This window comes from Saccopteryx bilineata, chromosome X (assembly GCF_036850765.1).
Source record: "Saccopteryx bilineata isolate mSacBil1 chromosome X, mSacBil1_pri_phased_curated, whole genome shotgun sequence".
Lineage (NCBI taxonomy): Eukaryota > Metazoa > Chordata > Mammalia > Chiroptera > Emballonuridae > Saccopteryx > Saccopteryx bilineata.
Genome location: NC_089502.1, coordinates 29433281 through 29449167, shown reverse-complemented (window position 1 = coordinate 29449167; position 15887 = coordinate 29433281). Strand labels below are relative to the sequence as shown.

Below are 15887 nucleotides of genomic sequence, written 5' to 3'. Positions count from 1 at the left end.
GGGATAGACAGGAACAGACAGACAGGAACAGAGAGAGATGAGAAGCATTAGTCATTAGTTTTTTGTTGCACATTGTGACACCTTAGTTGTTCATTGATTGCTTTCTCATATGTGCCTTGACCGTGGGCCTTCAGCAGACCGAGTGACCCCTTGCTCGAGTCAGCGACTTTGGGTCCAAGCTGGTGAGCTTTTGCTCAAACCAGATGAGCCCGTGCTCAAGCTGGCGACCTCGGGGTCTCGAACCTGGGTCCTCCTCATCCCAGTCCGACGCTCTATCCACTATGCCACCACCTGGTCAGGCCACTTTTTTTTTTTTAAAGAATCTTTTTAAATTTTATTTATTCATTTTTTTAGAAAGGAGACAGAGGGAGAGAAGAGAGAGACAGAGAGAGAGAGAAGGGGGAGGAGCAGGAAGCATCAACTCCCATATGTGCCTTGACCAGGCAAGCCCAGGGTTTCGAACCGGCGACCTCAGCATTTCCAGATCGACGCTTTATCTACTGCGCCACCACAGGTCAGGCCCCACTTTTTTTTTTTTAAAGCAGCATATGTGAGTGGTTCTATTCTAACATTAAAGTTATGTTTAATTTTCCAGGTGATGTACTAGATAAAGCACCAACCTGAAGCCCGAGGTTGTGGTTCCATCCCTGGTCAGAGGACGTAAGAGAAGCAATCAATGAATGTATGACTAAGTGTAACAGTGAGTTGATGCCTCTCTCTCTCCCTTCCCATTCTGTTCTTCTCTACCTCTCTGTTAGTGAAGAAATTTTTTTCAAGATTATAAACACATACTTATTGTAGAAATTTTAACTAGCTTTGTTTTTGTTTTGAGAGAGATAGGGACAGACAGACAGGAAGGGAGAGAGATGAGAAGCAATTCTTTGTTGCAGCACCTTAGTTGTTCATTGATTGCTCTCATATGTGCCTTGACTGGGGTCACTACACGAGAGCGAGTGACCCCCTGCTCAAGCCAGCGACCTATGGGTCATGCCTATAACTCCAGGCTCAAGCCGGTGACCTCGGTTTCAAATCTGGGTCCTCAGCGTCCCAGGCCAACACTCTATCCACTGTGCCGCCACCTAGTCAGGCTTTCTTTCCTTATTTCTTTTCTTTTTCTTTCATTTTTTCTTTCTCTTTTCTTTAAAAAAGATTTTATTTATTGATTTTTTTTTGTATTTTTCTGAAGCCGAAACGGGGAGAGACAGTCAGACAGACTCCCGCAGGCGCCCGACCGGGATCCACCCGGCACGCCCACCAGGGGCGACGTTCTGCCCACCAGGGGGCGATGCTATGCCCCTCCGAGGTGTCACTCTGTCGCGACCAGAGCCACTCTAGCGCCTGGGGCAGAGGCCAAGGAGCCATCCCCAGCACCCGGGCCATCTTTGCTCCAATGGAGCCTCACTGCGGGAGGGGAAGAGAGAGACAGAGAGGAAGGAGAGGGGGAGGGTGGAGAAACAGATGGGCACTTCTCCTGTGTGCCCTGGCTGGGAATCAAACCCGGGACCTCTGCACGCCAGGCTGATGCTCTACCACTGAGCAAACCGGTCAGGGCCGATTTTATTTTATTTTTATATTTATTTATTTATTTTTATAGAGACAGAGAGAGTCAGAGAGAGGGATAGATAGGGACAGACAGACAGGAACGAAGAGAGATGAGAAGCATCAATTCTTAGTTTTTCATGGCGACACCTTAGTTGTTCATTGATTGCTTTCTCATATGTGCCTTGACCGCGGGTCTTCAGCAGACCGAGTGACCGCTTGCTCAAGCCAGTGACCTTGGGTCCAAGCTGGTGAGCTTTGCTCAAACCAGATGAGCCCACGCTCAAGATGGCGACCTTGGGGTCTCAAACCTGGGTCCTCCGCATCCCAGTCCGACGCTCTATCCACTGTGCCACTGCCTGCTCAGACTATTTATTGATTTTAGAGAAAGGGAGGGCTGGGGGGAACAGGGAGCATCAACTCATAGTAGTTGCTTCCTGCATGTGCCTTGACCAGGCAAGCCCAGGGTTTCTAACCAGCGACCTCAGCATTCCAGGTCGATGCTCTATCCACTGCACCACCAAAGGTGAGGCAGGTTAGCTTTCTTATTATAAAAGCATTTATACATCCTAAGAAATATAAAAATGAAAACTAAATCAGCTTTAGTGAGATGCATACATGTTTGACAAGGGATATGTACAAGGATGTTCACAGCAGCACAAGGCCCCAAACTGGAAACTATATAATTGCCTGTAAACAGTGAAATGGGAAAATAAATTGTATATTCACACACAGGAACACCATGCAGCAAGAAAACGGATCATGCACAACTGCACACAATAAGTAGGGTCAGGGATGTGATGGTGAATGAGCAAAAGAAGCAAGACACCAAAGTTCAGTTTAGTATTCCATTTATGTCAAGTACAAAAACAGGTGAGACTGCCCTGGCTGGTTGGCTCAGCGGTAGAGCATCGGCCTAGCGTGCGGAGGACCCGGGTTCGATTCCCGGCCAGGGCACACAGAAGCGCCCATTTGCTTCTCCACCCCTCCGCCACGCTTTCCTCTCTGTCGCTCTCTTCCCCTCCCGCAGCCAAGGCTCCATTGGAGCAAAGATGGCCCGGGCGCTGGGGATGGCTCTGTGGCCTCTGCCTCAGGCGCTAGAGTGGCTCTGGTCGCAACATGGCGACGCCCAGGATGGGCAGAGCATCGCCCCCTGGTGGGCAGAGCGTAGCCCCATGGTGGGCGTGCCGGGTGGATCCCGGTCGGGCGCATGCGGGAGTCTGTCTGACTGTCTCTCCCTGTTTCCAGCTTCAGAAAAATGAAAAAAAAAAAAATGGGTGAGACTAATGTATGCTGGTAGATGTTAGGACAGTGGTTACACTTGGGCCAATGTTGACTGGAAGGGGTCCCAAGGACGGGCTTCTGGGATACTGATCATGTTGTCTCCTGATCTGGGTGGTAATGACAAAACTCGATTCACCCTGTGAGAATTTATCGTGCTATACACATACAAATTCACTTTTTTTTTAAGTGAGAGGAGGGGAGATAGTGAGATAGACTCCTGCAAGTGCCCTGACCAGGTTCCACCTGGCAACCCCCATCTGTGGCTGACCTCCAAATACGACCTATTTTTAATGCCTGAGGCTGACCCTGGGACCAACCCAGCTATCATCAGTGCCCAGGTTTTTGCTGAAAACTTCGAACCATTGGCTGCAGGAGGGGAAGAGGGAGAAGGGGAGACGGAGGAGGAGAGAAGCAGATGGGCGCTCCTCCTGTGTGCCCTGACCAGGGATTGAACCTGGGATGTCCACAGGCCAGGGCAATGCTCTATCCTCTGTGCAACCGGCCAGGGCCACAAACGCACTTTCCTGTATATTATAATTCAATAGAACTTTAAAATAGCTTATAATTCCACTATTTTTTTTTTTTAAGCAACAGAGACAGAAACAGAGAGAGGGACAGATAGGGGCAGACAGGCAAAAAGGGAGAGATGAGAAGCATCAAATCTTCATTTCGGCACCTTAGTTGTTCATTGATGGCTTTCTCATGTGCCTTGACTGCGGGGCTGCAACAGAGCAAGTGACCCCTGGCTCAAGCCAATGACCTTGAGCTTCAAGCCAGTGATCTTTGGGCTCAAGCCAGCAACAATGGGGTCATGTCTGTGATCCCACGCTCAAGGCAGCAGCAACCCCATGCTCAATCTGTTGAGCCCCTGCTCAGGCTGGCAACCTTGGGGTTTCAAACCTGGGTCCTCAGCGTCCCAGGTTGACACTCTACTGTGCCACCGCCTGGTCAGGATAATTTCAGTATTAATAGTGTTTTATTGGAGAAGGGTGTTGACTTTTATTTATTTATTTAAATGTTTATTGATTTTGGAGAAAGGAGAGAAACATCAATCTGTTCTTATATGTGCCCTGACTGGGAATCAAACTGGCAACCTCTGTGCTTTGGGATGATGCTCTAACTGAGCTATCCAGCCACGGTGGGTGTTAGCTTTTAAACTTTCCCTTTTCTTCATTTTTTCTAGAACATAACTCTGGCCTGGCCTATGTTGCTAGTGTTTGCTTTTTTGGTGTGTTTTTCTATCATTTCCCTCAATAATACTATTATATGCATCTGTCTTTATGAAACCTCCAAAACACCTGTATTATCAGCTCTTCTAGAATGTAAATTATTCAAATTGACCAAGATAACAATTTCATCATGGTCAGGCTGAGAGCCACATCCTGTCCTGCTGCTCCTGCCAGTGGCCTCATGAACAGCTTCAGGCCCGTGGGCCCAAGGAGCCATCAGTGAGCACTGTCTCTGCCTGACTCCTCCCAGGGTGAGCTGTCCCTCTGCAGCACTCTTTGATCCCGGTTTTATTTTAGCTTTATCCAGCAGGTAGCACATGTCTGCTGGGGTGGGAGCCGAGCAAAATTCTCACCCTGCTCACTCTTCCTAGTCAGGAACTGAATCAGGTGCTTTTGAGTATTACCATATTTTCTCAAACATAAGACACACCTTTTTCTGAAAAAAATTGGTGTCTAAAAACTGGGTGCATCTTATACAGTGGTTGCAGAATTTTTTACTTTCATTTTCCACTTTTTCGTGCTTGTTTTTGCGCTCATTGTTAAGACTGACTCGTTGAAGACTGATGAGGACAAGCTAATGGATGGGAGTTTTCAGTGATGAGTTGTATGAATTTTATGATGAATAAAACAAGTTTAGTAACTATGTAATATATATTTTTTCAAATTTCAGGCCCCAAAATTAAGGTACATATTAAACATGGGGAAATACAGTCCTCCCAGCCCTCTGAGGGCAGTCCCTCCCACTGGCCCCCAGAGGGAGATGGCACTGAGGCTCACAGCTGGTGGGTGCTGAAGAACAAGATTTGAATCTGCCAACTTTTTTTTTTTTTTAGAGAGAGACAGACAGGAATGGAGAGATGAGAAGCATCAATCATTAGTTTTTTGTTGCGTGTTGCAACACCTTAGTTGTTCATTGATTGCTTTCTCATATGTGCCTTGACCGCGGGCCTTCAGCAGACCGAGTAAACCCTTGCTTGAGCCAGTGACCTTGGGCTCAAGCTGGCGACCTCGGTGTCTCGAACCTGGGTCTTCTGCATCCCAGTCCAACGCTCTATTCACTGCGCCACCGCCTGGTCAGGCCAACTTTTTTTTTCCTTAATTTATTTTAGTGAGAGAAAGGAGGGAAAGAAAGTGAGTCAGTAACATCAATTTGTTCCTGCATGTGCCCTGACTAGTGATGAAACGAGCAACTTCTGCGCTTCCAGACAATGCTCTAACCAACTGAGCTATCCAGCCATTGCTGAATCTGCCAACTCTTGACCGCCACTCTGCTGCTGCCTGCTTCTCAGTAGGCCCTCGAAGGAATCATCACAGGGTTGGTTCTGTATCTTGCAAAAGCTGACATCTTATACTGCACTTCTTATAAATATAAATCCTACACTCTCATTCCTCCCTTCAGGAAGCATGCATCTAGTCCTGCACAGATGAGGAAACAACTAGCAATTTTACAAGGTAGTGAGAGGCTACTGGATCCAGAACCTGTGTCCAAACCCCAGGCTCAAAAGAAACCCCTTATACATAATCAACACCAATGGCCACATCACTTTCTCTTCCAATTCTTTTTTTTATTTTTATTCATTTTTTAGAAAGGAGAGAAGGGGGGGAGCAGAAAGCATCAACTCCCATATGTGCCTTGACCAGGCAAGCTCAGGGTTTTGAACTGGCGACCTCAGCATTTCCAGGTCGACGCTTTATCTACTGCGCCACAACAGGTCAGGCCCCTCTTCCAATTCTAATCTTACCTATTCAAGGTCTGCAGAAAGCTCACTTTGTCATAGGTGTGACCTCGGCCTTGTTGCAACTTCTCTGGGCCTCTCTGAGGAGGTCCCAACTTCTGAATAGTGAGGCTCAGGTATTTATTTGTTTAAATGTTTATTAACTTTTAAAACTGGATTCTTTTTTATTTTTTATTTTTATTTTTTATTCATTTTTAGAGAGGAGACAGAGAGAGAGACAGAGAGAGAGAAGGGGGAGGAGCTGGAAGCATCAACTCCCATATGTGCCTTGACCAGGTAAGCCCAGGGTTTTGAACCGGCGACCTCAGCATTTCCAGGTTGACGCTTTATCCACTGCGCCACCACAGGTCAGGCAAATGTTTATTAACTTTTAAAAACAAAAATAAACAGGCTTCCAGTCAAGATGGCCGAGTAGGTAAATGCTGTACTCAAGTCCTCGACATTAAAATTGCAACGAAACTACAGAACGACCATCATCGAGAAGTGCCTGAAGTCTAGCTGAACAGAAGTCCTGTAATTAAGGATATACAGAAACCATGTGGAGACTGGTAGGAGGCAGAGATGCAGAACAGGTTGGTCTGGTTAAAAATCAGAGAATCTACATCCTGACCAGGTGGTGGCGCAGTGGATAATTGTCAACCAGGGATGCCGAGGACAAGTTTGAAACCCCAAGACTACAAGTTGATGCTTCTCATCTCCCCATCTCCAAATAAAAATGAGGGCATTGATCACCCTCACAGCCCCTCCATCACCAACCCAGCCCAGCCCAGGGTTCCAGCGTTAGTAAGTCCCCATAACTTCTAGCTGTGAAAACCAGCTGGGACTGTGACTTGAGGCCGGGCTGCTCCTCTTTAAGTGCCCAAGCCCCAGCAGAAGCCAATGTTCCTTTGCTGAGCTCTCAGGCAGAGCCCACAGCCACATGGTTCACCCGCCCTGGTGACTCCCCCAGACCCTGCCCCACTGAACTGATGGAAAACTGCTCTAACCAGTGAAGGAAGGAAGTCCAGAAGTTCAGAGTCCCCCCCCCCCCAAATGAAACCAAAGGGGCCCACACCAAGTCACATCATAATTAAAATGGCAAAGGTTCAAGACAAAGAGACAAGTAGCAAGAGAAAAGCAGTTACCTACAAGAAAACTCCCATGACTGTCAGTTGATTTCTCTACGGAAACTGCAGGCCAGGAGTTGGCATGAGATTCAAAGTGATAGAAAGCAAGGTCCTACAACAAAGATGACTTTACCCAAGCAAAGCTATTTTCTCAGACAAGAAAACATTCAAGGGCCTGACCAGGTGGTGGCTCAGTGGACAGCGTCGACCTGGGATGCCGAGGACCCAGCTTTGAAACCCCAAGGTCACTGACTGGCTGGCATGCACCTCACCCCGCAGTCAAGAAACATGAGAAGCAATCAATAAACTACTGAAGTGCCTCAACTATGAAATGATGCTTCTCGTTGTCTCTCCTTCTCTGTCCAGGTGGTGGGGGGAGCTAAAGGAGTTCATTAGCACCAAACCAGTAAGAAATGTTGTATTAGCCTGACTGGGGGTGATGCAGTGGATATTCTCAACCTGGAATGCTGAGGTCCCAGGCTTGACACCCCGAGGTGGCCAGCACATGAGAAGTATCAATGAACAACTAAAGTGAAGCAACTACAAGTTGATGCTGCTCCACCCATCCTACCCCCAAAAGTTACGTTAAGAGTCCTCTTTAAGATAAAATATAAACCAAACGATAATACGTACCTATCAATACTTAAATACAAATGTATGAAATGCTCTAATTAAGCCTAACCAGGCAGTGGCACAGTGGAGTGTCAGACTGGGATGCAGAGGACTCAGGTTTGAGACCCCGAGGTCGCCAGCTTGAGCACGGCTTATCTGGTGTGAGCAAGGCTCACCAGCTTGGACCCACGGTCACTGGCTGGAGCAAGGGGTTACTCAGTCTGCTGTAGCCCCCCCCCCCCGGGTCAAGGCACATATGAGAAAGCAATCAATTTACAATTAAGGCAGGGGCAGTCAACCTTTTTTACCTCCTGCCCACTTTTGTATCTGTTAGTAAAATTTTCTAAATGCCCACCGGTTCCACAGTAATGGTGACATAAAGTAGGGAAGTAACTTTACTTTATAAAGCATATAATTATTACTTACTAAGTACTTTATGTCGGATTTTTGCCAAGTTTGGCAGAATAAATCTTTATAAAACTTACAATAGTTAAATCTATTTTTTTATTTATACTTTGGTTGCTCCACTACTGCCCACCATGAAAGCTAGAACACCCACTAGTGGGCGGTAGGAACCAGGTTGACTACCACTGAACTAAGATATCGCAACAAAAAACTGTTGATTGATGCTTCTCATCTCTCTCCGTACCTGTCTGTCTGTCCCTGTCTATCCCTCTCTCTGACCCTGTCTCTGTAAAAAACATAAAAGAATGTAAAAAAAGAAATGCTCCAATTAAGACATAGGGTGGCTAAATGCTTAAGAAAATAAGACCTTGGGGCTTAGAGAGAAACAAATATGGGTGACAGATGATGTGACTTTGGGTGATGGGTATACAGCATAATCGACTGTCCAGATGATGTGGCAATGTTTTCTCTAAATTATGTGCTCTGACCAATGTCACCTTGTTAATTTTGTCTAAATAAAAAAACAAGACCTTTACATGTCCTGTCTACAGGAGACCCACTGTGGAACAAAAGACAGACTGAAAGTTAAGGAACGGAAAAAGATATTTCATGCAAATGGAAACAACAAAAAAAGCTGGGATAACACCATACCAGACTAAACAAAGGCTATAACAAGACACGAAGAAGGGCCTGACCAGGGGATAGCACAGTGGATACAGCGTTGGACTGGGATGCAGAGGACCCAGGTTCGAGACCGAGTCGCCAGCTTGAGTGCAGGCTCATCTGGCTTGAGCAAAAGCTCACCAGCTTGGACCCAAGGTCACTGGCTCCAGCAAGGGGTCACTCAGTCTGCTGAAGGCCCGCTGTCAAGGCACATATGAAAAAGCTGCCTGACCAGGCAGTGGCGCAGTGGATAGAGCGTTGGACTGGGATGCAGAGGAACCAGGTGCGAGACCCCGAGGTCGCCAGCTTGAGCGGAGGCTCATCTGGTTTGAGCAAAAAGCCCACCAGCTTGAACCCAAGGTCGCTGGCTCCAGCAACGGGTTACTCGGTCTGCTGAAGGCCGGCGGTCAAGGCTCATATGAGAAAGCAATCAATGAACAACTAAGGTGTCGCAATGTGCAACGAAAAACTAATGATTGATGCTTCTCATCTCTCTCCGTTCCTGTCTGTCCCTGGCTATCCCTCTCTCTGACTCACTCTCTGTCTCTGTAAAAAAAAAAAAAAAAAAAAAAAAAGCAAATTAATGAACAAAGGTGTCAGAATGAAAAACTGATACTTCTCATCTCTCCATTCCTGTCTGTCCCTATCTATCCCTCTCTCTAAAAAAATTAAAAAAAAAAAAAAAAAGACACGAAGGACCCAGCAATTACACTTCTGGGTCTTTATCTGAAGAAACCCAAAACTCTTAAATTTGAAAAGACATATACATCCATGTTCACTGAAGCATTATTTACAATAGCCAAGACAGGGAGGCAACCTAAGTGTCCACCAATAGTCAAATGGATCAAGTGATGTATACAATGAAATGACTTGGGAGTTTAAATTAAAAAAATAAAAATCTTGCCTGACCAGGCGGTGGCGCAGTGGATAGAGCGTCAGACATGGATGCAGAGGACCCAGGTTCGAGACCCCAAGGTCGCCAGCTTGAGCCTGGGCTCATCTGGTTTGAGCAAGTCTACCAGCTTGAACCCAAGGTCGCTGGGTCCAACAAGGGGTTACTCGGTCTGCTGAGGGCCCGCGGTCAAAGCACATATGAGAAAGCAATCAATGAACAACTAAGGTGTTGCAAGCGCAATGAAAAACTATTGATGCTTCTCATCTCTCCGTTCCTGTCTGTCCCTGTCTATCCCTCGCTCTGACTCACTCTCTGTCTGTAATAAATAAATAAATAAAAAATAAAGACTTAAAAAAATAAAAATCTTGGCCCTGGCGTGCAGGAGTCCCGGGTTTGATTCCCGGGCAGGGCACACAGGAGAACCGCCCATCTGCTTCTCCACCCTTCCCCCCCTTCTTCCTCTCTTCCCCTCCCCCCTCCCCCAGCTGAGGCTCCATTGGAGCGGGATTGGCCCAGGTGCTGAGGATGACTCTGTGGCCTCTGCCTCAGGCGCTAGAGTGGCCCTGGTCGCAACAGAGCGACGCCCTGGATGGGCAGAGCATCGCCCCCTGGTGGGTGTGCCGGGTGGATCCCGATCCAGCACATGTGGGAGTCTGACTGCCTCCCCGTTTCTGGCTTCGGAAAAATCCAGAATTGATTTCCCTTATATGTAGAATCTAAGAAACAAACTCAAATACAGAGAACATTTTGATGGTTGCCAGATGGGATATGGGGTTGGGTGAAAACGGTAAAGGGATTGAGTAGAGAAATTGGTAGTTACGGAACAGTCCCAGGAAGTATGGTACAGCCCAGGGAACAGTCAATATCGCTAACAACTATGTATGGTGTTGAATGGGTACTAGATTTATTCTGTGCATTGCTTAATTGTATAAATGTGTAATCACTATGTTGCACACCTAAAACTAACATAATGTTGTATTAGGTGTAATTGAAAAAGAAAATAAAAAGATTAGATCTTTTTTTTTCTGGCTTAACAGCAGACAACTAAATTCTCTGAACTGGTCCCTGCAGTCTGCTGTGACACCACAGCCTTACAACTGCAGAGAGGTATCACTACATACAGTGTTAAGTCAAGTTCGAATTAGGAGAAACCACATGCCAGCAATTTAAACAAGGAAGATATATACAAGAACTATGAGATTCAGACTTAAAGAATTCCTTTACTTGCTGCAGTTTCATCCTAATTCCACAGGTAATGAGGACTTGTTGCTTCCTGTCTTTTCCAGACATTTGCTATGGCATGTATAATGGCCTATTATTAATCTACCATATGATATTATCTGACTACCAACTGATCAATCCCCAGTACTTAGAACAGTTCCCAGCACATAAATATCCAGTAAACTTAATTTCCTAAGTGCCAAAATACTCTTGGATTTTTGCCAAACATTTAAAATTGCAGAAATTTAGTTTATAGGCCATACAAAACCAGGCAGCAGACCAGTCTGTCCACCTGATTGAGAGGATTTCAACTCGTGCCAAGGAAGAGCAAATAAAGAAGCTATTTATTTTACAAAGAATGTGCGTTTGACCTGTGGTGATGCAGTGGTTAGTGTTGTTGACCCAGAACACTGAGGTCGCTGGTTTGAAATTCTGGGCTTGCCGGGTTAAGACACATACAAGAAGCAACTACTGCTAACACTTCGCATTTCTTCCTTTTTCTAAAATCAATTAAAAAAATTAAAAGAATGTGCTTCCCTCAGGTACGAGGATGACATATATGCACTTCCCATAACTGAAGGTATAAAAAACCCACCATCTATGTGGAGCTATTTAATTACAATGAAATAAAACTAAAAATAAAATAAAAATCAGTTCCTTACTCACACTAGCAAAAAATTAGTTCCTTACTCACACTTGCTTTTCAAATCCTTGAAAAGCAAATGGTCCCAGTCCCATTTTTCTTTCCTTTACAAGTTTGGAGCTCTTTTTGGAGAGTAAAAAATGATTTGCTAGATGTATAAGAACTAGTCAAATCAATGTACTTAGTAGCCAGAGAACATTGGTGTCAGTGAATACTCACAAACCAGAATACAATAGCAGTTTAAAAGGTCTCACATTTATTACTGATCCAGATCCTATTGCAAAAAAAAAAAATTATCATAGAGAAAACTCATTTCCCCAACAATCTCCCAATTAAAATAGCCAACTGTCCGACAGCAGTGCTCTTTCCAGTGATTTATGAGGTGTAGGCAACGTGAACACAGCATAAATGTGAGTCATCTCATGTGTGGTTCCTTACAGACCCAGTTTGGTTCTCCTCCAGTGCCTCCTCTTAGAGTTGTACCTACACAAGAGGAAATCGCAAGTTACAAAGCAGTCTTAATCTCAACTGAATTGCTCTCATATACCACAAACTTGGCCTTTTATGTACCATGAAATCCTTGAAAAGCAAACGGTCCCAGTCCCATTTTTCTTTCCTTTACAAGTTTGGAGCTCTTTTTGGAGAGTAAAAAATGATTTGCTAGATGTATAAGAACTAGTCAAATCAATTTTTTACCTCTCAAAATGATTCCAGGGTAGGAAACACACTGGTTCTTAACTGGGACGGGCGCAGTGGAGAGGCTCACCCCTCTCCAAGTGGGTACTCACCGACTTTGATCCAACCGACCTGGAGCAGACCAAGACAGAGACGTGTATACTTGAACCCCCCTCCTCTCTGAACTACATCAGTTAACAGTCATTACTACACAATGGGACACACACGCACGCGCTTCTGCGTAATTTACACAAACATTCTCACTCACTTCGAAACCAAAATAAGTGATTGGCAAACCTAATTGTCCATGTTAGTCTGTCATGATTTTACCTGCTTTAAGGCAAAATCAAAAACAAACATGGTTTTCTTTCAGCAGGATAAATGGCAGTACTTCCACACAATGAAGCACTGTAATTGCAACCTGCTTTCAATACATTTGAAAGGTTGGGCTTGGCCTGTGGCGGTGCAGAGGATGAGGCGTTGATCTGGAACGCTGAGGTCGCTGGCACACAGGACAATGGATGAACAACTAAAGTGAGGCAGCTAGGAGCTGGTGCTTCTCGCCCCACCCACCTGTCCTCTCTCTGTAAAATCAATAAAATCTTTAAAAAGAAATTGGGTGGTGGGAGGACATGGTGATGCAGGGAGACTTGACTTGTGGTCTCTGTACTCCCAACTCAGTACACAGAGCAATGTACAGTTAAGTGTTGTAGAACTGGGCACCTGAAACCTATATAATTTGTTAACCAATGTCACCCCAATAAATTCAATAAAAAACAATGAATAAATAAAAATTAGAAGACAGCTGAGTCAATAGAAAAATCATCCTAGTGTGCCAATTCTCTGGGTCAAGAGTATGTAATGCTGAATATAAAATACAAAATACTTCCCCAGATCTAGGAATCCAGAGCAACAGGGGAGTATCAGTAACTGCAGGCACCTTTCTATTGAGCTAGGCACTGACTTGTCACATACATTTCTTAAAAAATCTATAAAGGCAGGTCCCACCATCACCAGACAGAGAAACTCATGTTCCCGTTGATAAACATATGTATATAAAAGGGGGGCTTTACTATGGATGCCTGACGTTCTCAACAGAAATCCATCAAACTTGTAGAAGGGTTGAGCTGTCACACAAACCACTTCACCAAGTGATTCAACGCTCCTTTCTCAGTATGGTATGATGGCAACACCATGTGCTTTAAACTCTAGTTGCACCTGTAACAATGAAACATCCCTTATACATATTAATATGCAAAAATAATAAAGACTAGTGTCTAGTATCCAATAAATCAAGCGTAGCAAACAACTGGCATATAGAGCTATAGTGGGTGGCAATTTTTACATGTTGCTGGCTGTGAACCCTTTAGTAAATCTCATCATTTCCATGCTCGTTTTTCTGCCCCTCACCACCCATCCCAAGGCCCACCAGGTCTCCCAAGAGCAGCGGGGCTGAAGGCACACAGGAGACCGGAGTTTTAGGTCTAGCTTGGATTGCATAGAACTTTTAATTGGATATTTATGCCCCCAAAGCAATCTTACATTGAAAACAAAATAAGAAACACTGGAGGGTGGTGCCCTTACCTGATTTTATTACCAGTTTTCATCCGAATCCATTGGGGAATGGGCCGATTCTGCTTTTGTTTTTTGGCCAGGAACCTCTTGATCCTGAAAGTCTTGTGAGAAGACTGGGAAGGACAGGCAATCAATTTAGACAGTAATACCATAGCTTGCTCAAGTCAAAAAGAATTGTATGATTTCACTCATATATGGGATATAAAACTGAGACGCATAATAAAAGTATGGTGGTTACCAGAAGAAAGGGGTGAGGGGCTAGGAAGGGCCAAACACACAGGACAGAAGGTGGTCACAGGGTGTTGGGGCACTCAATGCAGTATGTGACAGGGAGATGTTCGCCTAAAACCCATGTGATCCTATGGGCCAGTGTCACCCCAATAAATTTAACTTCTAAAAACAATAAATATATACATATATGAAGTTATATTCAACGTCATCAACTCCCTCAATCCAACAAACATCTGAATGCCTAGCATATACTGAAAACGGCTCTCTCTACTCCTCATGCCGTTTGTTTTGTTCCTTGCAAGTTCTTTGGAGGCAGATACCATAATCCCCATCGTTTAAAAACAAAAAACAAAACCAGGGTTAGGGAGGTACAGTATCTGCCTCCATAGGAATACTAATGTGCAGAGCTGAAATTCAACCCAGATCTTTTCTGAGGCCAGGGGAGGGGAATCTTCCCGTCTTCCCTAGGAGGCCCACATCCGGCATGGCGAGAACTGGGAAACTTTGTTTTCAAGAAATACAATTTTTAATAAACCAAACAATGTTATCACTTGCAAAATGTAACACATGCAAGTCGGTCTCAGTGCCCTTCTTAAACCAGGAGTACCCACCTCCAAGAGTCACCAAGAAAGTAATTAAGATTGACATCCCTACCCCCCACCACATTCAGTACATTTATTCCCAAACCACTGATCTTTTTTATTAATTCTAATTATTTAAAGTGGCACTTTTCCAAGGGTGACTTTTCCCATTTCCCTTTGCATTTTGGGGGGCTTTCATGAAGAACTCGGTCATCTAAGCCCAACTGCAACCAACACCCCCCATACCCACAGGACAATCTGGAGAAATAGCATGGATGGTGGCCTAAGTCTGGCCAGCCAGTGTGGTCCAGGACACCCTTGTGCAACAGAGGCCATTATAAAGACAAAGACTATGCTCTATCTCCTCGCTCGCAGTAGTAGTTGTAAATTAAAACTTCTACCATCTACTAAAACTATAAAAAAAACAAATAACTGGTCCTCTCCATATGTAGAAGCCTATAAATAAGTTTAACTTCTCAGGGAACTGTCACAGGAAAAACCCCGAACAGTGAATGTTCACCGTTAGCATTTTACGAAGAACGCCCACAGGGCAGATAGGTTCACGTAAGAGCACTGCTGTTCAAGTGGCTTCCACCGAATGAAACTCAAGTCCTTGAACAAAGAACTAAAAAACGCCTGGAAGCCCATAACGTGGTAGGCGCCTGGCCGCCAAACAAAAAAAATTCCCCCCCAAAAAACACTGCGAAGACCAGTAGCCCACATCGTATCCTCGATGCCAGGTACGTGTCGCAGGCATTGCGCAGTCAGGCCACGATTTCTGGGGTGCCCCCCCCGCGACCTCTTTCTCTGTCCTAGGACCTCAGTTCGCCCCGGGAGAAGAGCAAAGGGAAAGGGCAACGACCACCTGGGCCGCGGCCTGGAGCACAGCCCCCCCCCCACCTCGTGGCGCCAGCGCAGGCCGCCCCTTCCCAAGTGCTTGCTCACTAGCTTCCCGCCAGGCCCAACTGGAGCAGGGACCAAACTCATCTTCCCTGCAAAAAGCCCGTAAACAGACCCCCGCACCTTGGCGACGCCCACCCCGCGTGCGAGCTTGCGGGAGACCTCCGATCTCGGGAAGCCACCCCCGCGCGGATGGTAATGGATGGACTTACCATGGCGAGGAAGAAACAACCGCACGCACCACGATGGCGGAGAGAAAAAGGACGAAGCAGGCGGAAATACGCGTTTAGTGGGACTGGCGGGCGGGGCTTCGGTCTGACGCGAGCAGTCCCCACCCTTCCTGGGGGCCCCTCCTCTCAGGCGCTCCCGCGGCGCCGTGGGAAACCGGGCTCCTTCCAGCGAAATGGGCTTCGCTTTGCGTGTCTTCCGTAAGTGGGTTCCTCCGAGCCCGTCGGCGTGTCAGGGGCACCTGCTTCGTGGGTAAGGACGACCGCCATTATCAAGACCAAAACAGAAGCCCTTCGGGAGGCGAGAGCGCTAAGTGGGTGGGCCTAACTCCAAGGGAAGGGGGCGGGGCGTCAGGTCTGAGCGC

The 15887-nt window shown here is 46.0% G+C and overlaps 1 protein-coding gene, 1 long non-coding RNA gene and 1 other non-coding gene across 3 annotated transcripts in view; 1 reads left to right on the top strand and 2 right to left on the bottom strand.

The window, feature by feature from the left end:
* Positions 1 to 11566: 11566 nt before the first annotated feature.
* On the bottom strand, positions 11567 to 15654 carry RPL39 (ribosomal protein L39). The gene is made up of 3 exons (XM_066248646.1): positions 15508 to 15654; positions 13593 to 13696; positions 11567 to 11816 (listed from the first exon to the last, which is right to left on the bottom strand). Exons 1-3 carry the CDS (start codon positions 15508 to 15510, stop codon positions 11768 to 11770), a joined length of 156 nt encoding a protein of 51 aa, XP_066104743.1. The 5' UTR covers positions 15511 to 15654; the 3' UTR covers positions 11567 to 11767.
* Positions 12308 to 12436, bottom strand: LOC136318000 (small nucleolar RNA SNORA69). Its single transcript, XR_010727981.1, has one exon. It is a non-coding gene; the product is annotated as a small nucleolar RNA SNORA69 (small nucleolar RNA).
* LOC136316668 (uncharacterized) overlaps positions 15647 to 15887 on the top strand; it is a 37570-nt gene continuing 37329 nt past the window's right edge. The window contains exon 1 of the long non-coding RNA XR_010727784.1: positions 15647 to 15775. This is a non-coding gene — a long non-coding RNA (uncharacterized lncRNA). The remainder of the gene's footprint in view (positions 15776 to 15887) is intronic.